The sequence below is a fragment of the Xenopus laevis genome, chromosome 8L (genome assembly GCF_017654675.1).
Source record: "Xenopus laevis strain J_2021 chromosome 8L, Xenopus_laevis_v10.1, whole genome shotgun sequence".
Classification (NCBI taxonomy): Eukaryota; Metazoa; Chordata; class Amphibia; order Anura; family Pipidae; genus Xenopus; species Xenopus laevis.
This window is the reverse complement of record NC_054385.1, coordinates 42,089,858-42,117,827: the sequence shown is the minus strand read 5'-3', so window position 1 is coordinate 42,117,827 and position 27,970 is coordinate 42,089,858. Positions and strand designations below refer to the sequence as shown.

Here is a 27,970-nt window from a genome sequence, read left to right as displayed (position 1 = left end):
TAACTTACTGGCTGCTTGAATTTTCCCTTTGTCTTTAATAGATTACACAAGGTCTGAAGTGGTGTAAAATAGCAGTGTCAAATCTTGTGTTTGGGCGGTGTAAAATAAAACACACTTTGACAACAGTTTTTACACCGTTTTTTCTGGCATTACTCGTTTTACACAGTATGATAAATAGGCCCCTAAATAATAGTGTGTTGAGGGGGCTCGCTAATTGCAAAGGATCTGGGTATTTCTTTGTAAATAACAAACTGTAACTGTAGGCAGTGCTAGGCAGGGGCTACCAAGATAAGAGAAAAAAAAGAAAGGGAAACACAAATACAAAATAAGAAACAGTAAACAAAAAGATTAGGCGGTGGTGGGTTGTGTCTGGCGGGGGGGCCATGGAATTGGTGGGGGGTTGCGGGCCCTTGATACGGCAGCCTGTAAACCTTGTTAAAGCTATTACCCCTATTAAAGCTTTTTTTCCTCTGTAAGGCAGCCAGGCTATTTCTTAACAGTGATCACTGCCCAGGTGCAAATTGGACTAATGTTGATAAACAACCCCCAACACTTTGTACTTGATGATAACTAAGCTAGCATAGATCCATGTTGATTTTGAAACAACTTTGTTGGTAGACTGAGGCCATGGTGCTACACATTACAGTAAGATCCCTTATCCCCTGGTACCAAACATTCAGAAGATAGATCCAATGTCTGTATATATACTTATTTTTATTTCTTTTACAGGCAATACTGGACAATCTGGTTTTCCAGGTATTCAAGGTCCTAAAGGGGAGCAAGGCAACCCAGGAAAACCAGGTTTTGGGCCACCTGGAATTCCAGGGAGAGTTGGCCAACCAGGACCTCCTGGTCTACCAGGACAAGATGGACCCCCTGGTGAAAGTAAACTTTAATGCTTTTTTGGTCTTCCTTTTATTCTTGAACACAACTGTTATACTACAGAATACTATAGAAATAGATGTCTCTATCTAACGATGCCCTTTAATACAGTTGATATATATTATATATATATTATATTTAAACGTCAAATAACTTGCCAACACAGTTTGCAAAAAAACATTTATTTCAAATGTATTTGTTTTTACTTACTATGTAGGTGCTGGATTCCAAACAGCTTTAGGCGAACCAGGTTTACCAGGAGGCCAAGGAAACAGAGGGCCCCCAGGACAAATCGGACCTAAAGGATATAAAGGTCACATCTGATACAAAGATGTTTAACAGGAAAGGGAGAACTGACGTTTACTTGTATATTAATTATTATGTATTTGTAGGAGCTGACGGAGACTGTGCTTGTGAAGGAGGCGATCTTAGCAAAGGAAGTCCTGGATCACCAGGTCTACCTGGTCGAAGAGGAAGTCCTGGTTTTTCTGGCCTAAATGGAATAACAGGTGATCCTGGAAGAAGAGGCTACGATGGACCACCTGGTCCACCAGTAAGTAGCTTTGCCTTATCAGCCTTATAATATTAGAACCATGTGGGCATTTCCATGACTGCAATTTCAAAGGAAAAGTAAAAACCATATAATGGACACATATTTCATGAAACTTTTTTTTTTTTTTTGTATCATTACAACTAGTCACGTATGTGTCTTCAGGGATACAAAACACATTGATTTATGTAAAAACAAATAACAGCGAATGAATTATTATTGCCTTCCCAGTTACTCTCTAATATGTTTCATTACTGCAATCTGCTATCTGGAAAATGTTTTTTTGTGTTCTGAAAACTGTCAATGTCATCCCCCAAGTCTGTTACTGAAATTTGCAGTTCTTGTTAGTCTGATTTTATGTTCCTCTGTTTTAATAAGACAATACAATAACATCGTTGCTTAATATTTGTATTAATGGCACAGTGACTGGAGTTTATATTTGTATATTGTTCTTTGAAGTCAGTGTATCATTACTACTCACTGCTTTTTTTTGCTGCTATCAGTTCCAGCTATTTTACTTGAACTAAAGTGAAGAGCATTTCCTGATTTGACCAGTGTTCTCTCTAATGAATTTATTAACAGGGTTCTCCTGGCTCAGTTGGGTTTCCTGGACTAAAAGGAGAGAAGGGAGATCCAGTGTATTCAACTGGTAGAGGTTCTCGTGGTGACCCTGGGTCTGTAGGCCCCAGGGGTGCACCTGGTGCTGAAGGAAAACCTGGAAGAGATGGTCGTCCAGGATTACCTGGCCTAAAAGGAGCTCCTGTAAGTACAATATATATAATTATGTGAAAGTATAGATGATCTCTGAAGCTTTAGGCACCAGCCACTTTAATTTTACTTTGGTAATAGGCCTTGCAGTTGGAACTGCTATTGGCAATGCATCTGCACTGCATGCCCAGCATCACTTTTAATTTTCGGATATTTTAAGCTTCTCATCCAGAGGATGTTAATCCTTCTAGAGCCACTAATTGCTAGTTGAAATTGATGGATACATCTGACCAGCATCAGCTAAAGTTTGTGACCCTAACCTTTTTTTTTCTTGTAAGCCACATTCAAATGAAAAAAAGGGTTGGGTTGCAATGCAAACGTGAACAATTCCTGGGGGTGCCAAATAAGGGTTGTGATTGGCTATATGGTTGTCCCTATGTGGACTGGCAGTCTACAGGTAGCTCTGTTTGGCAGTAAATCTGTTTTTTTATGCAACCAAAACTTGCCCCAAGTGACAAATTCAAAATAAACACCTGCTTTGAAGACACTGGGAACAACATTCACGGGGTTGGGGATTACTGAGCTAAAGCTTCCTGTGCTTACATATATGAAAACTGGAAATTCAGCCAAGGCTTTTCAACTTTTAAGACACTTTACCCCATGGCAGTGTGGGTGTTTTATTTAACTGATTTATTTATTTGTTCTTATATTTAGGGCACTGGCGGCTCTGGTGTTCCTGGTGAGAAGGGATTCCCAGGCTTGCCTGGGCCAAAGGGGAGCCGTGGGGGAACAGGACCTCCAGGTATTGGTTACCCAGGTTCTCCTGGATCTCGTGGTCTTCCTGGTGACCCAGGACAAGCAGGATTACCAGGACAACCAGGTCTGGCAGGACCACCAGGTATGTCTGTCAGTAAAAAAAAAAAAATCTAAATTTCGTATATAGTGTATTGATTTGAAAATATAGTTTGCCTGTTTAATGTTCTTCGACACCAATGTGCTCTACCACCTGTCCAAATCCTTGTTCAATGATGCATATTGCTTCAAGGAGAAAGGATTTTTTTCACACTGGAATAATTTAAAAATAAATGAATTCCTAAAGTATTGTTATTTCATGAAAAGTCGATATTTGACAAATCTGCACCCAAATGTATGGAATTAAAATATTTTAAGATTTTTTAAGTGTATTTCTTTTGACTGACCATAATTCAGGTCAGTTTGTAATGTGATCGGATTATATTAGCCCTGATCTAGACACTTGAATTGGGTATCATATGTATATAAGAAAAAATAATTACAATAGTTAGCATTTATGTCTATTCTACATGCATATCAATATATGCATCACTATTCAAACTTCTTGCTGACTAGAAATTTTATTCAAACAACTGGTATCCAGAAAGCTTGTATAATTCACCCAGGGGAAGGGCTTTTAGGATGGGACCATAGAGCAACATGTGTGTACCATTATGTTGGGTTTGGAAGGGGCCTTCTCCAATAGCTTCTTTTACAGGTATAGGATCCGTTAACCGGAAACCCATTATCCAGAAAGTTCCAAATTACGGAAAGGTTGTCTCCCGTAGACTCCATTTTATCCATATAATCCAAATTTTTAAAAATGATTTCCTTTTTCTGTGTAATAACAAAACAGTACCTTGTACTTGATCCAAACTAAGATATAATTAATCCTTATTGGAGGCAAAACCAGCCTATTGGGTTTATTTAATGTTTACATGATTTCCTAGTAGACTTAGGGCACGAAGATCCAAATTACGGAAAGATCCCTTATCCGGAAAGCCCCAGGTCCCGAGCATTCTGGATAACAGGTCCTATACCTGTACTGTACTTTTGTAGGTCCAAAAATTCACAGTGGTAGCAATGGGTCTCAATTTAATAATGGAATCCACCCTTTACTAAGGGTCGAAGTGAATTTTCGAATTTCAAAAACTTCGAATTTCAAAGTAATTTTTGGATACTTCGACCATCGAATAGTCCAAATTCGATTCGAAGTGAAAAACTTCGACTTCGAAAATCATAGTACTGTCTCTTCAAAAAAGTTCGACTTCGACACTTCGGCATCTTAAACCTGCTGAATTGCTGTTTAGCCTATGGGGGACCTCCTATAACCTTATAATCTCGAGTGTTTGGGCAAGTTTTGAGAAATCAAAGGATTTTTGGTAAAATCGTTCGAATCGTTCGATCCAAAGGATTTCATCGTACGATTTTAAAAATCCTTCGACTTCAAATGTCGAACTACCCTATTCGATGGTCGAATTTAGAAGTTTTTTGCACTTCGAAATTCGACCCTTAGAAAATGTGCCCCTTAATGTTATAGCGATATCGACTGAAGAATATGTGTTGAATTATAAACACTGAGTAATCTGGGTAGATAATGTTGTAGTAGGTATCTGGACACATAAGAGTTTATATACTAACATAGGGAACTTCTGCCCAGTCCAGAAGCCCCTAGCAGCCAATTTGTTACTATGGGTTTCCATGCTGGCATTCTGCATAACCTCAATAGTGTTGTACTCTCATTGGCTGTGAATTTGTAAGTATCTGTCCTTGTTTCAAAATAATCACTGAATACTGTCTGAAATCTTAAGCATGTCAATAGAATTTCAATGCTATAACATGATTAACTTCTGTGCCCATTCTTGATATTTTCCTCCTGTAGCCAAGCCAAGCAAGCATCTGCTATTCTTACATTTCTTGGTAATCGTGAGAAAATGCAAATACTGATTTCCTTCCGCTCTTGTGTTTTAATGAATTATTTTCTGCAGTCTGCTTTTTGCATATATAACATGTGAAGCAGCCAAATATATTCACCAGCACAATGATGCTCAAATATTCCATTCCATATATTGCCATTGATAAATGAAGACTTGTCATTTAATGAAACTTTATCATTTAGGCACCCTCTATATACTGTGCCGGGATGGAGAAACTTTCTGGACACCTTTCTTAGTCAGTTTTGTGGGACTATTTGGTTATGTGTTTATAAACACCTTTTCCCAGGGACTTAAAAGAGTTATAAACCAAAATATACAAGTTTGCTTGATTTTTAAATCGTAGTTCTTTGTAATTTTGTATAGCCCTTTATACTGTATATCTGTGATTTACAGCAGCTGCTAAGTCAGCTTCCTTCACTGTTAAGCCTCTGCTGTTCCCACATTTGGATCAATGCAATCATTTTGTATGTAATACCCATGAAAATTTTGCCTGGTTGAATCATCTTAAAGCAGATTTCTCCCATGCTGTTGGAGTCACTATTATTATTATATCATTAGTTTTTTTTCCTAGTGCTGGTCCAGAAAATACATTTTGGACAGTAATTATTATAGTAACGTCCATAACTGGCCAATGCACATTTCATATGACTGAGATTTGTTTCAGCTTATCATCATCATCATCATTCCGAAAGTGTGAATATATTTGTGCTGCAGAGAGCTTTCTCTTGGCCTTACTGTTTCTCTGACCTGTGCCTAACCTGTCCTCCTTTGCTTAACTGGTATAGGTGACTGCTGCTGCGGGGCCAATGTTGGTAATGGAGACTTAGTCACAGTGGGAGGTGAGAGGATAGATCCTAGAGGCCAACTGTAAAATTGGCTGTGAGATCCAAGTGGCCTCCTGCTGCCAGCTAGAAATCATGGTTTTTCTATGCATGTCACTTTTGGTTTATTTTATGTACCATTAACAGTCATTAATGGAGAGTGAATCAGCGGTGGGCAACTTTTCACCTGATGTCCTTGTTATTTTTGTATACCATTTATGTTTTTATTTCCATCTATATGGATTTACATCATATTGATACTGATGTTTTTTGTTGCAGTTCAAAAATATAGATAATCCCATTTGGCAAAAAACATATAATTCTCAGCAATAGGAAAGATAGATAGATAGATAGATAGATAGATGATAGATAGAAGATAGATGATAAATAGATAGATAGATAGACAGACAGACAGACAGACAGACAGACAGACAGATGATAGATAGATAGATAGATAGATAGATGATAGATAGAAGATAGATGATAAATAGATAGATAGATAGATAGACAGACAGACAGACAGACAGACAGACAGATGATAGATAGATAGATAGATAGATAGATAGATGAAAGATAAAAAATGCACTGGCCAGAACACTAGTCCAGCATTTTACTTACGTCCCAGAAATTCCTTTCTTTGGCTTTTTTACCCATTTTTCTCTACTGTGCACCTGCGAGTGAAAGTCAGAACTAGAAATAACTGTGAGATAAGGAAAATGTAGGTGCAGCACTTGTTTTTCCCCCCATGCCAGTGCATTTTTCTCCTGAAAGCATCATTGGCGCAGGGAAAAAAAACGTTGCTATTGGATTCAAAGCGTAACATATTGCCAGTCCATTCCCGCAGTGAATCCAGCTCCTGGCTCTTTAGGGAAATGGCACCCAGGAGATTTGTTGCCTGCAGGTAATAAGCTACTCGCAGCATTAGATATCTTAGAAATACCTTTCGGACGACTGCTTGTAACACTTTACATATGGTGATCCTAGTGTTATTGCAGGAAATGTATATTTTCTCTAATTTGAATATGCAAATTACTTATTGTTTGGATTTGGTGTTGTATTTGGCCAAATCTTTTGCAAAAGGGTCTGTATTTGGCCTACTCTCAGTTAATAAGTATGGATGAATGTATCAGTAATAATCAATAAATTATTTCACCATTTCAGTACTAAATCCCATATCATTAAATCAGTCGAGTTCTGTAGAGAGGGCCCTGCTTGAATGGCATGCTAACGGAGTTGGTCTTTGTTTATTTTTGATAAATGGGATTTACTGTATCTGCATATATTCCATTTTTAAAATTACTTTTTTTAAAGGGATGAAAAAGGGTGCAATGGTTGCTCACCACTGAAGTGTCCAACCGTGCAACTTTAGGAGTCATGCTTTTTTTTGTCTTTCCCTTTTAATATTCATTTCCATGTTAAGTTCTAACAAAAAAATCATGCGATGTTGTCCATAAAGGTAACTGCATTAAATGTGGGTAAATGTATTCACATGGAACACTCGCTTGTGCTTGTTTGTGCATTTGTGTGAGTTTGCATATATTTAGCACAGTCACTTGTGATGCTCATAAACGTAGCTAGACACCTACCTGTCAGTGTAAACATACTTTATAACCAAGGTCTCATTTACTCGTTGTGATAAGGTGCACTTTCTCTTGACCAGAATAAAATGAGAAAACATTTACAAGTCATTTCTTATGTATGTGTATATTGTAAAAAGAGCTGTGGTACTCCAAAAGTAAGAAGCTAGATATTTCCAAATTCGTCCCTAGCTTCACCAAGCCTCCAAATGTTGTTGGTTGCTTCAGATTTGTATGAGACTTTTTTAAAGGGGCCTTGAATTTTTAGATATCTATTTATTAGCTTCCATGTTCGTTATATATGGAATAATATGCCCCTAACTATGAAATATGAGGATATTAAAAGCCACTGAGCAGTTCCATGCCCATATAAAGGAACAAAGCTGAAGGCGGAATGCTTTTATCCATGTCACATACTCCAAGGTGACTTAAAATATCCTCATGTTTTACAACAGAAAGTGTATCATTTTTAGCAATACACAAGTTTCATAAAGTCATGTGACACAAATAACAACTCTGAGCACTGATTGTATTGATGCCTTTAGACTGTCTTGAAAGTATATAAGTAACACAGTATTAGTCAAATGGTTGTTAATGTTGGAGCAAAAATTTCCAGTTAAAGTTCCTAAAACAAATCAACAAAATTAGCTACCGGTATGAACATTTCAATAAATATTTTTTACTCTCATATTGGCAAAACAATGTAAAAATTGACTATATATATATATATATATATATATATATATATATATATATATATATATATATAAATATATTAATCCACTAAATCAGATCTGCACTCTCTGGTCTTAAGAAAATTGTAAAAAGTTTTATTGATCACATTTTTACAATTTTCTTAAGACCTGAGAGTGCGGATCTGACTTAGTGGATTTCAATTGAAATTATTGATACTGCACCCAGGCAATTTAAACAATTTTTCGAGAGTGCTGGCTACCAGGTGGATTATGTAAATATATAATATTTATATATATATATATATATATATATATATATATATATATATATATATATATATATATATATATATATACCCAAGTAGAATTGCACCTTAAGAAACCTCATTGTAGACTATAAATTGGGTTATGTAGAAGCACTGCAGTTGCTGAATGGCTACTGCTGACTGTAGGCCAAACTTTGCTTGTGCTTCTCCATAACCTCCTAAGACCTCCATAGCTCCTAAGTAAATTAACAGGCATGTGGGAGAAACAGTGATTGGTATTAAACCTTGCATTTCCATAATTCATTTGCGCATGCATGGTTTGCAGTGCTTTTGCATTCCCTAGATGTTTCATCAACAGACTAGCACAATTTAACTCTGCCATCATTGTCTATTTCCATTGCTGTTTCATTGCTTCATAGGTACATGCAACATACCAGCTGCTGTTCCATCAAACATCTTATAGTAGTAGCATGCATCCTGTGTGGGTCCTGGATTCATTATTAGCCAGTACTAACTTTAAGCTACATTCATTTGTGCAATTCTAGGAACAACATTGCCCTGTGTTATTGCTGGAGAACCAGGCCTTCCGGGAGTCAATGGTCCACCAGGATTTCCAGGTAATAGAAAGCTTTGCCTACCTATTGTCAACATGAATCTGTTGTTATAGATGGTTATTATGGAACCTAGCTTTATCATTTCATACTTTGCTAAATCTAGAGACATATTAAAAAAACTTTCAGTTTCAGTCACATAATTAAAACATATTGCCCTTTGTAGTAAAATCTTAAAAAACCTTTCCAAACCATCAAGAAGATGGCCTGTTTTGCATAACTATACTCAAATTGCACATTAGTCAGGATTCCACTTGACCCCACATACACCTGGACTTTTGCAGCACCCGCTTAGTCTTATGTCCATATTTTTAGTTTCAAAATGATTCTATCCATATTTATTATCCATGGTGTAATTCACGTAGCTCTTAGCAGAGATTGTTCATTATTCAGACCATTTTGCATCAGCAGAGGTTGAAACCTAAGGTCCTTACCACAGTCAAACACACTAGAGACAATATCTTCTGGGGTCAAAAATTGACTGTGTAATATTGGGAGGAAACTAGAGTGTCTGGAGGAATCCCACACAGAAACAGGGAGGACATATTAACTCCTTGAAGACAGTACCAGAAGAATTTGACCACTGCTCCCATGACTTTCATACATAACATCCCTACAACAGAATGGCTATGTTTACTGTGAAATGTGCTTTGCTTAAAGAGATGTCTGATATTTTCTAGGTCTTAAAGGTAATAAGGGATTTCCAGGAATTCCAGGACAACGGGGGTTTGATGGTGCTAAAGGTCAACCAGGCAATCCAGGTTTTGGTGGATTTCCGGGGCCTCCTGGTAAGTACAATATGCATGTTCTACAATTAAATAACAGTAGAAAAAAAGTGATTCTCCTAAGAATAATTATCTGGCTGCACAGGATTTCCTGGACCTCGTGGAGAAGAAGGTGCTCCAGGGTTCCCTGGATTACCAGGTGGCGAAGGATTTCCTGGAATGAATGGGATCCCAGGGGCCCCAGGTCAAAAAGGATTGCGAGGAGAAGTATTGGGGGCAACACCTGGATCTCCTGGTGAGCCAGGCCTACCAGGAATCATTGGAGACAAAGGCTTGCCAGGAGATGCTGGTTTCTCAGGACAGAGAGGTACACAATTACATTTAATAAAATACTTGAGTTTATTGGAAATGGTATTGTAGCATGAGAACTATAACAAAGCAGAATTGCATAAACTGATGAAGAAGACATGGTACATGCCTGATTATGTGAACAGGACTTGCAGATCTGTATTATATACTAGCATCTTATAATAGATACTACTATAATATAGATATACTATATAATAGTACCTATGCACACACATACACTAAAGGATTAAATACACAGTATATACTGTATGTACAATTTTCCTTTTTGTGGAAGGGCAAGCCTGTTACCCACTAATGTTATTTCCTCTAGGGCCCACATATATTTGAATGTAAATCAAATGATATCTGTGTCAAGCTGGTACGATGGGCTTAATGCCAGTGTCACACATTTAATGCCATAACAAGACTTCAACATTTCAAATACCAAACGTTTTTATAAATTTTTTTCCATAAGGTTTTGATGGAAGGCCTGGACTTATGGGTGCTAAAGGAGAACGGGGTAATGCTGGTTTTCCTGGCAGTCCAGGTCCCAAAGGTCAGCCTGGCTTTGGAGGATTATTGGGGATTAAAGGAAAACAGGGTCCTCCTGGAGATATTGGATACTCTGGATCACCAGGTATGGAAAAAATTGTACAAAAGAGGAATTACCGTAAAGCCTACATTGGGGTTCCTGAATGAATTGATGCTTTTCTTTTTACACAGTAAATTCAGTGGGTCATATGTTTAGCACAACATGAATTTTGCTCGTACTAAAAGGGCAATATGCACATTTTTGTAACACATAATAACATGTATGGTTTTAAGCATGTTTACCCTTAAGCCATCCATTCTCCCCATTTGGTTTGCATGCTTACAGATCATCTGTTCAGTCTTTCATCAAAGCACCATCCTTGCCATTAACTACCACTCATTCAGTAAAGTGCCATTTCCATCTGAGTATCACGTTTCCTGCTGAACACTGGACTCTCAGTGATGTACTTACGTTAGACAAAGCACTACCCTTACGGAATATATTCAACCTTTCAGTGACTCATACTTAGCTGTAATTATTAGAATTACAACCCTTACAGTCCAACAATATTCCAGGCTTCCACAAAATATATTGACTCCATTGTATTTTTAGTCACCTATATAGTGTTCCATAGTGTTTGAAGAATATCAAAAAGAAAAACAGCTGCTATTCAACTACATTGCCTATCATCCACAGACCATATTGATACGTTGATCAAAATGCCCATAATTAAAGGGATCCTGTCATCGAAAAACATGTTTTTTTTCAAAATGCATCAGTTAATAGTGCTGCTCCAGCAGAATTCTGCACTGAAATCCATTTCTCAAAAGAGCAAACAGATTTTTTTATATTCAATTTTGAAATCTGACATGGGGCTAGACATTTTGTCAGTTTCCCAGCTGCCCCATGTCATGTGACTTATGCCTGCACTTTAGGAGAGAAATGCTTTCTGGCAGGCTGCTTTTTTTTCATCTCAATGTAACTGAATGTGTCTCAGTGGGACATGGGTTTTCACTATTGAGTGTTGTTCTTAGATCTACCAGGCAGCTGTTATCTTGTGTTAGGGAGCTGTTATCTGGTTACCTTCCCATTGTTCTTTAGTTTGGCTGCTGGGGGGAAAAAGGGAGGGGGGTCATATCACTCCAACTTGCAGTACAGCAGTAAAGAGTGATTGAAGTTTATCAGAGCACAAGTTACATGACTTGGGGCAGCTGGGAAATTGACAATATTTCTAGCCCCATGTCAGATTTCAAAATTGAATATAAAAAAATCTGTTTGCTCTTTTGAGAAATGGATTTCAGTGAAGAATTCTGCTGGAGCAGCACTATTAACTGGTTCATTTTGAAAAATTTTTCCCAAGAGAGTATCCCTTTAAGTTCAAGTTGCTTCCCACTGATGTGAATTTGAAAGAGTGTGAGTTGCCCTGTAACACGAGTCAGTGCTCATTTTTGGGTGATAATAACTCATGCAGAGCAAGTCGTAAAGAGGATCTAAACCAAAAAATAAATTTGGCGTATGCTCAAGAGTGCTGCTCTGACCACTTTTGCTATTTACACTGCTAATTTTCTATAAAGGGCACTAAAGTTGAGGGATTTTTGAAAGGCAGTGACCTTTGGCCATTATCCATCTTAGGGTCTCTGTTGGATGTCCTGATATTCAAACATGAGTCTGAAGTGTTTACCCAATCAGACACCTACTAAATATCCTGAGAACATCTGGCCCATGAAGACTCATTGTTCTCATTATTACTGACCCCCATCTCCTCCTTTCATGGAATGAAATAATAGCCAATCAGTTCTTGTGCTTGCAGTATGGCTCAATCATCTTTTACCATATCCCCATGTATGCTGTCACACCTTTTGTCTGTTTTTCCTTCATCATGCTCTTATTCCAAATATCACCATCCCTCCATATTTTGATGTCATTCTCTATGGTTTGGGCTTCGTCACATAGGCTGCCAAGGTGAGAAAAATCTATGTAGCATAAAAGCAAACGGACTAACAGACCTGCTTTTGATGCTGCACGCATTGTGATGACCGCACAAGTGACACCCCTTATCCCTTACACTATTACACAACAGCATCTATTGTATGAACCACTTGCCTTCCAGAGAAGCCTGAAATGGAGACCAGCTAGATATCATCAGTTATTCTGCAAAAAATAATGCATAAGTATGGGATCTATTACCAAGAAAACCTTGTATCCAGAAAGCTAAAAAAATGCAGCAGTTTCATATATGGTCCTATTAATAATATTTATAAATCATTGATTTTTTCCACATTTGGTTGACATAATAATAATTATAATAATAATAATAAGATAAACAGAGCAAACACAAACTCCAAATAATCCAACAGGGGTTTTACCACTATTTAAATCTTACTCCTTATCCAGAAATTTCCAGGCCTCCAAGCGTTCTTAATAATAGATCCTATAGATGTAAAAGATTATTTTTTAATATTGGGGTGATGTAATAAATGCTGTACAATACAATTGGCGACTAAAACTGACTTGACACTTTATTTATAAGTACGTTTATCTTGCATTAATTGTCCTAAATAGACAAATTATGAGGTTACGTTATCTTGGCCACAGGAATTGTCTTCATCACCAGACAATCGAAGTGGGAGCCATGTAGTTGTTTTGAATGACGGTTGTGGAAGCAAAATGTACACCCTTATATACTATTTAGGGAAAACTAAATGTAAGATAACAACTTATAAAAAAGGTAAATTTTTCCTAAAAGTGCAACCTGGCTTATTATATTTGAATTAAAGCAGAATTTGTTTGGGAGCATACTGACATAGAAGCCATACATACATTCTAGTCATTTCGAACGGTTAAAAAGCTGGCCATATTAAAAATAAATTGATGGTGTGAAAAAAGGGTAAATAATGTCTTTAAAAAGACCCTTTTTTAATTTAATGGGTATGCCTATTGTTATGACAGGGGTGGAAGGAAAATTTAAGCTGATTAAAATTTTTTATTTTTTTTACCTTACTATTCCATAAAACCAAATAAACATTCTTTACACTATTTTAGCTGTCTGTTATGCCTTATAACAATTCTGCTTCAATTCATCACAATATTTCTTTTGTTAGGAGCACATATCTGTGCATCACCCTGCTGTCAATGGTTCATACCAAAAATTCTTCTTTCTAATAAAGACTTTGTGGATAACATTGCACATTTGTTTGCAAATGTAAAGTTACCCATATCCTCTGAATTTGACCATTTTGGAACTTTTACAGAATAAGGGGTTTCACGGTAGTCAGTTATGTAGTGTTGCAGGCAGTAGACAGTATGTTGTTAGAAAACTAATGCTTTTGAAGCTAACTCCTCACCTGTAAGTTCATTGTACATAGCAGACTACAAGTTTTAACTGTCCTATTACAAGGCATTGGCTTGCTTTTAACTAATGATCTCTCCCTACTCAACGATCTTGCATCTTTAGATGGGATGTCTTTCTTGGACCCAAGTCACTTATGGAAGGATTTCAAAGGCTAATTTAAATTTTTATTGGCTTTTCCCCCCAGGTTTTCCTGGAATTAAGGGTTTACCTGGAGATAGAGGCATTCCTGGCATAGCTGGGACGAAGGGACGCCCAGGAGCTCTAGGGGATGCAGGACGTCCTGGTGAAATAGGTCTCCCTGGGCTACCTGGATCAGGTGGCCGAGATGGTCTTCCAGGGTTCCAAGGGCTTAAAGGTAAGAGGAACTGTAGTGCATGCTAGAAAAAATAACCCCCTACTGATGAATATATGGGCCTTGTGACCAGTGCCGGCCAATGCTGGCTGGCCATGATGCGCCCCACCTCCACACAGATGAGGACACATTTGCTCATCCTACTTGCCAATCTTACTTTTTTGCCAATAAAGAATGGCCTTTCCACCTTGCAGCTAATTTAAGGACAGCAATAGTTCCTATCAGACCTAGTATAGTATAATAGAAAAATGTGATAAAAAGATTACTATTTGATTTAGTTTATTTGATGATTATATGAAATATGTATAACTCATCATGGCTATCACAAAAATTACTGATGTCTTTCTTTAGGTGAGAAAGGCTCTCCTGGTGTGAGGGGATTCACTGGAATGCCTGGTATCCCAGGGCTTCCTGGAGTCAATGGATATAAAGGAATTTGTGGCTCACCTGGAAGAGATGGACAAAAAGGAAATGATGGCTTTAAGGGAGAAAAAGGTAAGTTGGGTGGGACAGCTGTTTGGAAAACTAGTTGAATGACAGGCAATAAACATGACTTTATATACAGATGTCGTTTCCTGTTACATGATTATTAGGTTTCCGTAGGTTGAAAGGGAAATCAGGCATATGTGGCCTGGAGATTTTAGTCAAACCTATTTAAAGCCAAAGTCAAAATTTTTATTTTTAACACTCCACGCACTTGTTAATAAGTGGAGTGTTTAAAGTAAAATTAAACCCAATAACATAATGCACTAAACGTTATACTTATGAACCATGAAAGGTGAATAATGCACTGCTATAATATACTGTATGCATACTACAGAATACAGGATACTTAAACACTGAAATGTGTTTTATGCCTGTTACCCCAGAAACAGGCCTGGATTTATGGGAAGGCCACAAAGGTCTGGGCCTAAGGCAGCACAAATTTAGAGGTGCCCAGTGGCTTGCACATTTCTGCTGAAGCTTTCAGAATTGGGCAAGCAGGAGATTTTGTTGCTTAAATCTCCTGCGCACTAAGTCCCCAGAACGGAAGAACATGCATGCACAAACAAGCAGGGAAGCAGAAGGGATGGAGCAAGTGGGAGGGGTGGGTGCCCTGTCCAAGAGGACCTTGGCCTTGGGGTGTCCGGCTTGCAAATCCGGGCCTGCCCAGAAAGGAGAACATTCTGCAGGGGACACTGAGACCATCTGACCTAAGAGCAATTTAGGCAACTCCTTGTACTTGACAGCATGTGGTGCATGTGGATTACATTGTATAGTCACATCGCATTCCATGTGTTCATTCTGCTTCATATTCCCCAGTTATTCTGTATATTTCTATTCCTGTTTCCCCCTGCCAATTCTCATTTTTATGTTTCCCACATTTTTCTGCTTTGTCCGGCCAAAGCCGGGAGCACACATCAATGGTGCATGTGTTTGGAATTTGGGAACACATTTATCAAACAGGTACTAGGATAATGCATGTGACCCATATCACAAAGTTGACTAAAATTGTCCTTTGCTTTTATCTTCTAGGTTTAACTGGTGATATTGGTATACCAGGTCCTGTCATACTACCACCTCCTGAACTTCGTGCTAAAGGGACTCAGGGAGAACCAGGACCAAGTGGCCCTCCTGGATTTACAGGACCTAGAGGTAATATCACCTGTGCTCCCTCTAAAGCTGTTCTCTGGTGCATGTGGGTGCAAGTTACAATGCTACAAAGTCAAAAATTCACAGAGAAAAAATGTTTCTGGGAATCTACCAAAGGAACATCAAGACTCTCAACTATTATAACCAATTATCCTTACTCAGCCAACCTATTTCACACCATATCGGCTAGCTTTTATCAGTGCCAATATTGACAAAGGTGCCAACTGATATAGTTTGATTTCCACTAATCTGACACTATCATTTTCCAGGTGATAAAGGATTTCCTGGACTTCCAGGAACACAGGGGAGCCCTGGCTTTCCAGGCAGCCCAGGCAGAGATAAAGGTTTACCTGGTGGCCCTGGATTGCCTGGAGCATTTGGAAGACCAGGATTTCCTGGTTCAAAAGGAGAACCTGGAATAGTTGGATTTCCTGGAATGCCTGGGCCAAATGTAAGAATTCTATTATTTTATACTTTCCTCTGAGTCCTTGATATGTATGGATGTCACTGATATATAATGCCAAGGTAACTGAACTAAATTACTGGGCATGGATATCTTATCAGAGTTCTCAGTTTTGTGCCAGGGAGGTTCTTCAGTGAGTTCTTGGTGACTGTCAGTTGTATAGCAAGTCATTATAGAATGATGCTAATCTCTACAGTAACAGAGAACACCAATGTAAATGACATTGAACTGTTGCTGTAGAAATGTTCTAATAACGCTGAGCCTTTAAAAAGACAAACAAATTAACTGGGATCTTGGCAAGTTTGAATCTGAGTTTTTTTCCCCCTGCAACCTAAGTTTCTATGTAATTATAATTATAGTGTACAGTAACCCATAATTCAAATAGCAAGTTAACTTGTCTTGTATTGGAAGGTTGATGGTACATATAATGATTATATATTTTCTCCTGCATAATTCACAGCAACAAAACATTCTTTTTGGGGCTATAATTGTGGGGTTTCATGCAATTAGTTAGGTCTACGAGAGGTGATTGTTTAGCACTTTGAACAAGGTATTAAATTAAACTTCCACAAATGTCAACATATTTAACCATTTTTTTTAAAACCTTTTTTGTTACTAAGTAGGTGGACACTGAACATTGTTATAAATGTGTTCATCTTCTTGTGATTTATAGGGTGCTGAGGGTATCCCTGGAGTTTCTGGTTTTCCTGGCAGTCCTGGACTACCAGGACCGAAAGGTAAGGGGCATTAGACCGTAATTTACTAACCTTTATTTTATTCACAATACAGGCAGTTAAAAAAGCAGCGGTCATAAAGAAAATATGCTATAGTCGGAAGAGATACACAAGTTGTGTTATACTTTCCCTTTACAGATTGTTCTTCCTGATGCAGTTGAAGATAGCCAGGGCATAGCCATCCCATGACCAGTGCAAAAAGCCCTTTGTAAATGCCTCTAGGCTTAGATTATGCTTTGCCTGGCTGGGATCTGGAAGGCCTGATTGGCCAGGGCCTAGATATTGCTGCATATATAATAACATTATTATATAATAACATTATTAAAGTGGCATAGATTTCCCCACACAGAATGGGGAGGTAACATGCAGTCACATCTGCACTGTACAATCACTCTAAGTACACATACCAGCATAAAGGTACACAGAGTCTTGGGCTTCAGCAAATTTACTGACAATATACATTACCTTGCTAACCTTCACTCCAAACAGGCTGCACGCATTATGTCTTTTTGTTACTAATTTGTTTACAAGGCACAGACTATTGTTAAAAAACTTGAATAGTTTTATCCTATCTGTGCAAGCAGAGTAGGTAAAGAACAAACCATATACAGAAACCCTTGACTCCCTTTTAAAGTTCCTGCTGATAGGATGTAATATGAAAACTATTGGCTAAACACAATGGAACCAAATGCATTGGCTTTCTCTTTGTAGGAGAAAGAGGAGAGACTTTAGGACAACCTGGACGTCCAGGAGTTAAAGGAGAGACTGGTATACCAGGAGTTTCAGGTAAAGTAATAGTCCCAATTTTATTCCCAATACAGGTGCACAACCTGTTATCCAGAATGCACATAAGTGCTTGCATTGAAATATATCTTTACCTATATGCAACAATTAAAAAAATAGATCTGTTGTTGGTAATTAAGTTTCTTGTTCCTGCAACATGTATGGTGAATGGATTCCATAGGTTGGGGAATTGAGTGATTCTATAGAATCCCTTGAATACAGGATGCTAATATTTTTATATTCTGCTTCTGCATCACAGGTCAAAGAGGTTTTGATGGCATTCCAGGAGATGTTGGGTCAATAGGAATCACAGGAAATCCTGGACAAAAGGGTCCTTCAGGAGAGCTTGGACGGATAGGACAACCAGGTACTGGACTCGATCTCTACAACATCCTTAGTGACTCACAATATAGAAATACTACTACTCTAGCAGTGAAGCTGAATATAAATTTTAAATTACAATTTCACATTTCCCTCTAGACTAGTGGTTCCCAACCTGTGGCTCATGAGTAACATGTCTGTAACCCCTTGAATTTTGCTCCCAGTGGCCTTAAAGCAGGAGCTTTTTTTTTAATTCCTGGTTTTGGAGGAAAGTTTTGGTTGCATAAAGGTGTACTGCCAAACAGAGTCTTCTGTAGGCTGTCAGTCCACATACGGGTTACCAAATAGCCAATCACACCCTTTTTTGCTGCCCCATGAGCTTTTTTTCATGCTTGTATTGCCCCCAAACTCTTTTCAATTGAATGTGGCTCACAGGTAAAAAAAAAGGTGGGAATGCCTGCTCTAGAATGTCCCAGATCCAACATAACATTGTGTTCACCATATTTAAGATGTTTAATGATACTGTTATCCCTCTTTTAAAATAATCATTCTGAATTGTAATGAATCAGGACCAGTCAGAAAATAATGTAACTTCTACAGTGTTGACTTACTGATGAGAGTGGATGCCAAGCAGGAGAACCTGCTTTCAGTCCACTGCCAGACTCTTATGACTTCTTACCGTATGTTTCTTTTAAAATAAAGACAATATTTGTCCTCTGCTATATTCTAGGAAATCCAGGATATCTGGGATATAGAGGCAACCCTGGATTAGTGGGTAGTCCTGGATTACCAGGACCTCCAGGATTTTCAGGAACCCCAGGGGCAGCAGGTCCTAAAGGTACAATGTTTATCTCTGTATATCTGTACTGTATTCAGGTAGGATAATGCTATGTGAAGGGGTTCCTAGAGCTTTGCTTTGATCTCTCCTTCCCCACTGCTTTTTTAGTAAACCGAGGCATACAATGTTGCTATGCACATGGGAAAAAATGGAAAATTGAAGCTCAATCCCAGCTGTAAAAATTAAAATTTCAAAGTGTGGCTCATCCGATGCGAAAATTTACCTGCATGTAAAAACCCCAGGTCTATCGCGTCCAGGCTCGACCTCCACACGTCGACAGTATATGTGTATTAGGCAATAATGTACCACACTCACTGATAGCGTCCAGTGGCTCAGGTGCAGCGCACCAAACCCGTAGCTTGGGGTAAAATGCAAACAACAACCTGCAATGAACACGCACTCCTGGAACCAACCGGTCTCGATAAAACTTGATTTTATTCCAAGTAGCTAAAACAATAGGTCCTAACGTGCAGGACCATCAGAAATTGCAGGGCCCCATACGAAAAAATTTCCTGGGCTGCGCCCACTACAAGCCCCACCTACAGGTCCACCCTCCACACCCCACAGGTCCACCCCCCACCACACACTAGAAAAACAAACATTGGTGGCTATGGTTACCACTGTTAAAAAATAAATAAAAAAATATTGGTGGTCAGGGCCCCCCCATTGAAAAAAACATTTGTGGTCAGGGCCCCCCCATTAAAAAATATTGGTGGCTAGGACCCCACATGGGGGGAAAAAATTGGTGGCCAGGGCCCTCCACATTATAAGAAAATTGGTGACCAGGGCCTCCCTTAAAAGTCCATGTAGAAAAACTTGCCCCCCCCCAGAAGTTTAAAAAAAAAATTGGTGCCCAGGGCCCCACCACACAACAGGGACCACAAAGGGTTACCTTTAGGGGGGCCCTGCCATGCTGTACTTACTTCATTAGTGTGGCCCACCTGCTGTCAGTGAGCTGCCAACTACAGAAGGGGGGAGGGGAGCACAGGTGGCTGCATCTTCTTCCAGTGACAACATTGGACCCTCGGGCCCCCTACAACTCTCCCCCCTGTACCCCCCGATGGCTGCCCTGCTAACACGTTTCATATCTAGAGATGCGTAACCATAGGTACGAAATGCGCTATTCAAGTTTTATCGAGACGGGTTGGCTCCAGGAGTGCGTGTTCATTTCAGGTTGTCGTATACAACATTGCTACTCTTACCTCTTAGAGGCAAAAGTATTTCTGGTATATTTTAGTCCTTCCACTGCTCAACTCCTTAGTCAGGTAGGATGGTGGTAGGGTTTCTAAAATTGTAGCATGGTCATTTATAAGCTGAACTAAGACAAGCACATAATTTCACTATTAAGTAGCTAGTTAATGTTAAGTCCATACTTCTGTCTTGTGTGGCTATATAGGGAGAGGAGCTTCCACACACAGCATTTTGTTACCATGTCCCTCATTTATCCTGATCATCTCTTTCTGGTAATCCTTGTACTTTTTAGTTCTTGTATCTAACCTTAAACTGGAGCTTGCCCTGTAGTTGCCTTATTCATACTGGTTTAAAGCCTTTGTTTTTCAAATTAAGCTTGAATTTGTCCTACAGGTTTTTCTGGGCCTCCTGGTATCCGTGGCTTAAACGGCTTGGCTGGAAGTAAGGGGACCCCTGGAACACCAGGTAATACCTATGTTTGTCTTCCTTATATATTTTTAGTACATGTTACAATTTTGAGCTAAAAATTACCTATTCCTTTTTACCCACAAGCAGCATTTTTCCAGAATGTGTAATAGCAGTTGCATGTATAATAATCTGTGGTTAAAGAAGTGAGCCGCTTACTAATGCAAGTACAAATAAGCAACTGCGTTGGTCATTTTCTTGCAAGAGGCCTTCGGCCTCGTGTTTTTATATGGTCATGAAACTCCTTGGTAACTTATAATATCCTTATATTTTACAAGAGGGGGTACTTTATTCACTATATATACATATATATATATATATATATATACATGTATATTACTTTATGTTAGACTGTACTGTACATTGTACTTTTCTTGTTTATTCAATATCAGTATGTTTGCAATATGATCTTGAAATATTTGAATTCCTTTCTGTAAATATCATTATTGGAAGTAGAAGAGATGATTGGGTTTACTGATATTTGAGGATATAATGATACTACACATTGTTTTTAATTAAAGGGCTTAGTGAGGCTGGACGGCCAGGATCCCCAGGATTTCCAGGACCAAAAGGTGAAAGAGGTTCTCCCAACACTATCCCGGGACAACCAGGATTTCCTGGATCTAAAGGATTTCCCGGACAAACAGGTAAAAATGAATTGGTTGCAGTTAAGTACACAGACCTATTTTCCTATATGCTGCCCAATGCATGGCACCTCTCAACTTATATGGAATGATCAGGATGGTTATTCCATTAATTTCTGTTTTAGTTTCATCATTTGTTTTTGAAGACACCAGCTGGACAGCAGTTCAAAGTTATATATATATTTACTTAAAACATTTAGAGTCCAGGTGCACAGGCAATAACTCTCAGAGTACATGCAAGTTATAAGGACTAGCACTCCGTAATTGAAAAAATAATAACGTTTCTTTATTCCACCATGTCATTGTGATTCTGTTCCAACATTTCTTACCTTTAGCTAGACTGTAAGGATAGTTTGAGGGGACCCCCAAAACACTGAGTTGTAATGCAACTGCTCATTAGTCATGGCCCAATGAGACTTCTACATTTCTGTTACACCCTAAACACAAGTTTGTTCTATAAGTCCTGCTCAAGATGTTGTTTCATAGTGTGGTGCTTATTTAAATTGCTGTAAAAAATATTTACATTCTGCGATTGCAATACAGGCTGGCTTCAAGAAGCATGACGTTTTATTTTCTCTTAATGTCTGCCTTCGTTAAGACTTAACAGAGATTATTGTATGAGGAGGACAGAAGGATTACTCCATTCCCTGATTCCTGATTTCTTTTACCAGTTTTTCAAACTTCTCATAAATCATTGAAGTTGTCTGTTTTCTTGCCGATGATATTGTGTTTATATCCAAACAGCCCTGAAAACAGACTTTGTATTGGTCAAACTATGACAAAAAAAATGACTAACCCCCTTATGTAATAAAAGGCGCTAAGTTTGCCCATGTGCAGTAATACATGTCAATAAATAATAGGTTTGCTTTTAAACAGGTGTGCAGTAAATGCTGCCTGGATACTATAGGTGATTAGACCTGTAGAAAACATTGTACCTTTTATTATTTGACTCTGATGTAATATAATCAATTTAAGCTCTCTATTAATCTGTCTATCCATCCATCACATTTAAATAATAATATTATTGTTTTGGTTTTTTTTAGGTCTTCCTGGTGCCGTTGGCTTACCTGGTCTTCCTGGACCACCCGGCTTCTCATTTCCCTCCTCTGTCCCAGGGAGACCCGGTGACCCTGGCCCTCCTGGACGAGATGGAGAAGCAGGTACTATTTACTATTTAGCACTGGATTCACTAGAAAGTTTTAAAGCTTTAAGAAAATGAAGCACTGCTTTTTATACTTGACTTGTCCCACATTTCAGACCTTTATGCAGACCTTATTATATGCAGTCAGTCTGTAGTAGTGCTGGAGGGGCAATGAATCTGGCCATACACATTTGTATTCTACATTTATTGGCATTTGTATGGTCCCCCTCAATTCCTGACCAAGATCCATGTACTATTAGGAATTGGGTAGGTGCAAAAATGTAACCAGACAGGGAATGTAGCCGGTTGGCCTGTGTATGGCTGTCTTGAGTCTTATAAATTAACGTTAGGATTCGTAACATACTTCAGATAAAAGTTAAATAAGCAGTAACATGGCAAAGATAAAGTGTATGTAACAAATCAAATGCTTTCATTAATATAAGGATAATAGTTAATGGCAGCTGGTGATGTTTACCTGAACTCTTCCTTACGCCCTCCTCCCCTGCAACTGTACTATGCCCCACCTTCGGCAGCCTCTATTCGCAGGTGAATGGCTGCTCCACCCAGTCTGCTTTGTGACATCAGAGATAGATTGTTCAGGTCTATAAAAAGAAGTGAATTGATGGGTCAACTTTATGTTAAATTGTCACTTATTGTCAGCAATTATCTCTTATGGGTAAATTCCAGAAATTATGCCTTTGTATTTTGTAATTAACCTATGTTTTTTAATTTTTTTTGTAGGACTTCCTGGCCTGCCAGGACCACGTGGCCCTCCTGGCCCAGGATCAAATCAAGGGGATACAGGAGACGCAGGATATCCAGGCATTCCTGGCAGACCTGGCATAAAGGGTGAACCTGGAATACCAGGAAACTCAGGAAGCCCTGGAGCTCCTGGACTTAAAGGTGAATGATCCACCAATGTCCATGTGTATGATCTGTATACATGGCAACTGTACTGTTTGAATCCATAGACACAACATGCTAGCACCATCATTAACAGAAGCCTGAGCTAAGGGACATATTTACTAATAGGTGAAAGATAAAATTTGCAGCAAAAAAGATCGGCAGTTTACCAAAAGGAGAGTATGACAGGTTTTGGCAAATTAACATTGGTGAACACTCACATCTTTTCGCCTAGTGAAATTATATTGGTTTGAATATTAGTCACTTGTTTAAGAGTGCAAGATCAAATCTCTGCCATGAGGAGTTTTGTCAGGTTATTATAAAGATAGAGCAGCCACTAGCATCTCCTTATTTAAGTTATATCCTACATGTTAATCTCATACATACAAATTTACAGCAGCACAGTTTTCAGCAATGACATACTTACAAGTTTAAGTAAATATGAGATGATTTCATCAAAATTTGCACTTTTGTAAATTTACAAATTACCATATTTGGTAGATATAGTAAGTTAAGTTAAACAAAGACACGTCCATCAAGTTCAGCCTTCTTTGTGCACATATATAACCTGCCTAACTGCTAGGCCATCTAAAGTCTCTCTTCCTGACTTTTAATACTTTCCTGACTCCACTCCCTGGATCAACTTGTTCTATGAGTTATTTATCATAACCCTGTATTCCCTCACTTGCTAAAAAGCCACCCAACCCCTTCGTAAAGCTATCTAATGTATCAGCCTGTACCACTGATTCAGGGAGAGAATGCCACATCTTCACAGCTCTCACTGTGAAAAACCCCTTCCGAATATTTAGGTGGAACCTCTTTTCTTCTAATCGGAATGGGTGCCCTCTTGTCAGCTGGAAACATCTACTGGTAAATAAAGCATTAGAGAGATTATTATATGATCCCCTTTATACATAGTCATCATATCACCCCTTAAGCGCCTCTTCTCCAGCAGGAACAATACCAACGTGGCCAGTCTTTCCTCTGGCCATGGCTAAGATTTTCCATACCTTTTACCAGCTTGTTGCCAGTTGCCCTTCTCTGTACCCTTTCTAATTTAATTAAGTCCCGTTTGAGCACTGGAGCCAACAACAACAGAGATTGTTTGTCCATACAGGGCAATATATTCAAGTCAAGTCATCCTTGGTCTGGCCAGTTTTGCACTAATTTTTACCTGATTCATTAAGAATTCTACAACATCACTTCATTATACATTTTACCTGCAACTTGCTTGCTTTCAAGGCTAAAGGTGGCCATAGACACACAGATCGGATCGTACGAATCGAGGATTCGTACGATTTTCGGATCGTGTGTGGCGTGTGCCGACATCTTTCGCCCGGCGGAGATCGGTCGTTTGGTCGATCGGTCAGGTTTGATTTTGACCCGACCGATCCCGCCGGAGCTCATGGCACATCGTAATCTGATCGTTCGGCCATACGGCCGAACAATCAGATTACCCCCGATATAGCCATGCCTGTTAATGGCATATCGGGGAAAGATCCGCTCGTTTGGCAACATCGCCAAACGAGCGGATCTTTGCATCTATGGCCACCTTAAAACTCGCAAGTTCTCATCCTTTTTATTGGTTTCCGACTGGGATCACCTGACTCACAGCTTCCCTTTTCTTGCTATAGTTTATACAGGAGCAGTGGCCAGCTCCATTATCCCAAAATGCAGCCAGGTGATCCCAGTGGTAACAACTAAAAAGGGCAATGATTTTGGAGTTTTAACCTTGGATTGTTTAGTGTCATCCAGGACAAAGCCATTGATACATACCAGCTGAATGACAAAAAAAAATTAGCAATATAAAGAAATAGAACTGCCATCAAAACATTATTTCGTTTAACTTATTTGAAATATATAAATTATTTAAGGCTCTGGTTTTGTCTTCCAATTTTTGGGTCATTTGCAAGGAACATTACTGCATAGCACTGTATTATGTAAAGGAGATGGGATGGGGCAATTGTATTGATGTAGCATTATATATATACAGTTAATGTATTTGGCCTGCAAGCTAATGCTATGTATTCATGTTATATTTCTAGGCCTGAGAGGTGATCCAGGCTTCATTGGTAGCCCAGGCAAGGAAGGTTCTGTAGGAGATGCTGGCTTTCCAGGACCAAAGGGAGAAAGGGGCAACCCAGGTAAGTATCTGCATTTCATTGAATTGCTCTCTCCTGTAATCAAAGTAATGCAGTCATGGTAGCGTAATTGTAAGAGGTTTGACCCAGGCACCAATACACTTCAACAGTTTTATAAATCTCTTCGGAGGTTTCTTAGGAGTTCATGGTCATAACAATGCACATGACTCTTTCCCTATGAATCCTACTCCCTGGAGCTGTTGGAATCTCTATTTGCCTCCTATAACCGTCACTAGTTGTGCATGAGGATGAAATGGTATGCCCTTTGTGGCTATTAATAGAGCCAATGAGCAAAGTACAAATACAGTCAGTGTCGGACTGGCCCACCGGGATACCAGGAAAAGTCTTGGTGGGCCCAGGTGTCAGTGGGCCCTATTTCATGGTCATTCCCTATTTATATGACAACAAAGAGACTAAATAGATGGAATAATAAATTATAGTATGTAAAGAAAAGAGACTGGGAGAATAGAGGTTGAGTGAGGAGAAGAAGAATAATACTACTAAGAGTGGGCCCCTTAATTGGTGGGCCCCTGGTCAAAGGTTTTTGGGTGGGCCCCTGGTGTCCCAGTCCGACACTGTTACATACTGAGTGGGGATTATGATACCCTGTCGATAAAGACACTCACTTATGATGGGTGAGTTCTGTATAAAAGGACACATTAAATCACAGAAATGACACAGAAAGTTGTAAAAATGTGGGTCATCTCTTAAAAGGTATTTTGCCATTTATAAAAGTTATCCTGTAACACTTTAAGTGAAAAGCACCAACAATGTTGGCTATAGCTAGGTAGACTGTTCTTCCCATGATTGTTAAGGAGATACACCCTTTCAAGCCCTTTATTAGTAATTTCAATTGATCCTTTAGTTAAGCAACATTTGGCCTCTCATGCCTAAGCAGTATCACAACTTTAGGAGCCACAATATAACTGATCTCTGTGAATCAGTTTGCAGATTACTTTAAGCATAGCAATCAACAGTATGTGCCCAGATTATATCATTTTATTCTCTTAGGACTCCCTGGTCCTCGAGGACGGCCTGGCCCACCCCCATCAATAGAGGATTACCAGATTCCTATTGGATTACCAGGTCTGCCTGGAATTAATGGTTTTGATGGTGTTGCCGGGGAAATTGGACAACAAGGATCAAATGGACCAGCAGGTAAGGCAGAATTTCTGAATTCTGAACTTGTTTTTAGATAAACTTTTCGTTAATATTAAGCAATGGTTTTCCCTTCATAATGTATCACCATGTTTGCAATATTGACTTTATTGTTTATATAAAGTCTTAAAAACATCATTACCTGTCTCATTTACTTCCTTACAAACTTGTTTGATGATTGTGCATAAAAGTACACCATTCCTATATTTCCACAGGAGGTAAAGGATTCCCGGGCAGATCTGGGCAAATAGGAAGAAATGGCCCGCCTGGTGCTCCTGGTCCTATTGGTGATCCTGGTGAACCTGGTATTCCTGGATCTCCTGGTTTTGAAGGTAGGACTATTTGCTAAATGCAAAGCATGTTTTATTTAGGTCAGTCTTGAGACCTGAGGATTTATTCAGAAGAATAACTAGAACGGCTCAGGGGAGGGCAAGTAAATTAAAAAACATTTTTAGAGAGACCTTAACATCAAGAGCTCTGCAGGGAGAATATGCATTTGTTACAAAAATGACAACAGAAGTGAGAAGGAAAATGTATGTCATGTATAAAGAGACTAGACTTTGGGGTATTTAGAGGGAGAATGACTGGAACGTTGACTTGGAACAGCCTTCCATTAGATGTGGCAGAAATAATGCAGAAATATACATGAAGGGCATCAGACAATTCTGAAGGACAAAGATTACTTGGACAACTTGATTGTTTACTATTGCTTGCCCCCATGTTAGAGAGCCATTTCACACATGTAAATGCCTCATTGCTGTGCTCTTTTATATTCACAGGTTCTCCTGGTAAGCAGGGTGCAGTGGGCTTACCTGGAATGGCAGGACGGAGTGTGGGTGTTGGATACACATTAGTCAAGCACAGCCAGTCTGAACAGGTTCCTCCATGTCCGCTTGGAATGGCCAGGCTGTGGGATGGCTATAGCTTGCTGTTTGTGGAAGGACAAGAAAAGGCTCACAATCAAGACTTGGGTGAGTGAAATAGGGAGTATGGAAGAAATGTACAATTCATGGATGCACATAAGCTCAGTTCTCACAAAGTCCTTTGATTGGCTATGGACCCTTCTACCCTGTCATTGAAACACATTGTGCACTTGAAGTTATACTGGAATATACAGGGAGGTGTCAAAATGACTTTACTATTAAAGGTATAGGGTATACTCACAAAGATCTAAAAAAAACGGTGTTCAAATATATCTCAAAGTCCAAAACTTGAATTCCCCTATGCTTTTAGAATGTTCCGCCATTTATTCCTTAGGAGGATAAATTCTCTTTCCAAATGGTTGCCCTTATTGTCCAATCAAAGTACCAGAGTATATTCTTAAGCCTTTGTGACAGTCCTGCAAGGTGAACTTTGTGGGTAAGAGCTGCAATAATAAAGCTCATATTTACATCATAGCGCTGACTGG

The 27,970-nt window shown here is 39.0% G+C and overlaps 1 protein-coding gene across 3 annotated transcripts in view; it reads left to right on the top strand.

Moving 5' to 3' along the window:
* The window catches only part of col4a6.L (collagen, type IV, alpha 6 L homeolog), a 136,428-nt gene that overhangs the window by 105,439 nt on the left and 3,019 nt on the right, over positions 1-27,970 (top strand). Inside the window, exons 20-46 of one of the 3 annotated variants that reach the window (XM_018229831.2) lie at positions 730-885; positions 1,100-1,195; positions 1,275-1,435; positions 2,015-2,194; positions 2,855-3,038; positions 5,655-5,708; positions 8,774-8,845; positions 9,520-9,627; positions 9,710-9,931; positions 10,388-10,549; positions 12,398-12,406; positions 13,981-14,151; positions 14,500-14,643; positions 15,664-15,783; positions 16,050-16,231; positions 16,917-16,980; positions 17,689-17,763; positions 18,020-18,127; positions 18,812-18,919; positions 20,504-20,575; positions 21,097-21,222; positions 22,263-22,379; positions 23,102-23,263; positions 25,309-25,407; positions 26,416-26,562; positions 26,778-26,894; positions 27,342-27,533. In XM_018229831.2, coding sequence (XP_018085320.1) covers positions 730-885; positions 1,100-1,195; positions 1,275-1,435; positions 2,015-2,194; positions 2,855-3,038; positions 5,655-5,708; positions 8,774-8,845; positions 9,520-9,627; positions 9,710-9,931; positions 10,388-10,549; positions 12,398-12,406; positions 13,981-14,151; positions 14,500-14,643; positions 15,664-15,783; positions 16,050-16,231; positions 16,917-16,980; positions 17,689-17,763; positions 18,020-18,127; positions 18,812-18,919; positions 20,504-20,575; positions 21,097-21,222; positions 22,263-22,379; positions 23,102-23,263; positions 25,309-25,407; positions 26,416-26,562; positions 26,778-26,894; positions 27,342-27,533 — 3,408 coding nt within the window. The remainder of the gene's footprint in view (positions 1-729; positions 886-1,099; positions 1,196-1,274; positions 1,436-2,014; positions 2,195-2,854; positions 3,039-5,654; positions 5,709-8,773; positions 8,846-9,519; positions 9,628-9,709; positions 9,932-10,387; positions 10,550-12,397; positions 12,407-13,980; positions 14,152-14,499; positions 14,644-15,663; positions 15,784-16,049; positions 16,232-16,916; positions 16,981-17,688; positions 17,764-18,019; positions 18,128-18,811; positions 18,920-20,503; positions 20,576-21,096; positions 21,223-22,262; positions 22,380-23,101; positions 23,264-25,308; positions 25,408-26,415; positions 26,563-26,777; positions 26,895-27,341; positions 27,534-27,970) is intronic. The other 2 variants (XM_018229833.2, XM_018229832.2) reach the window with 2 other exon arrangements.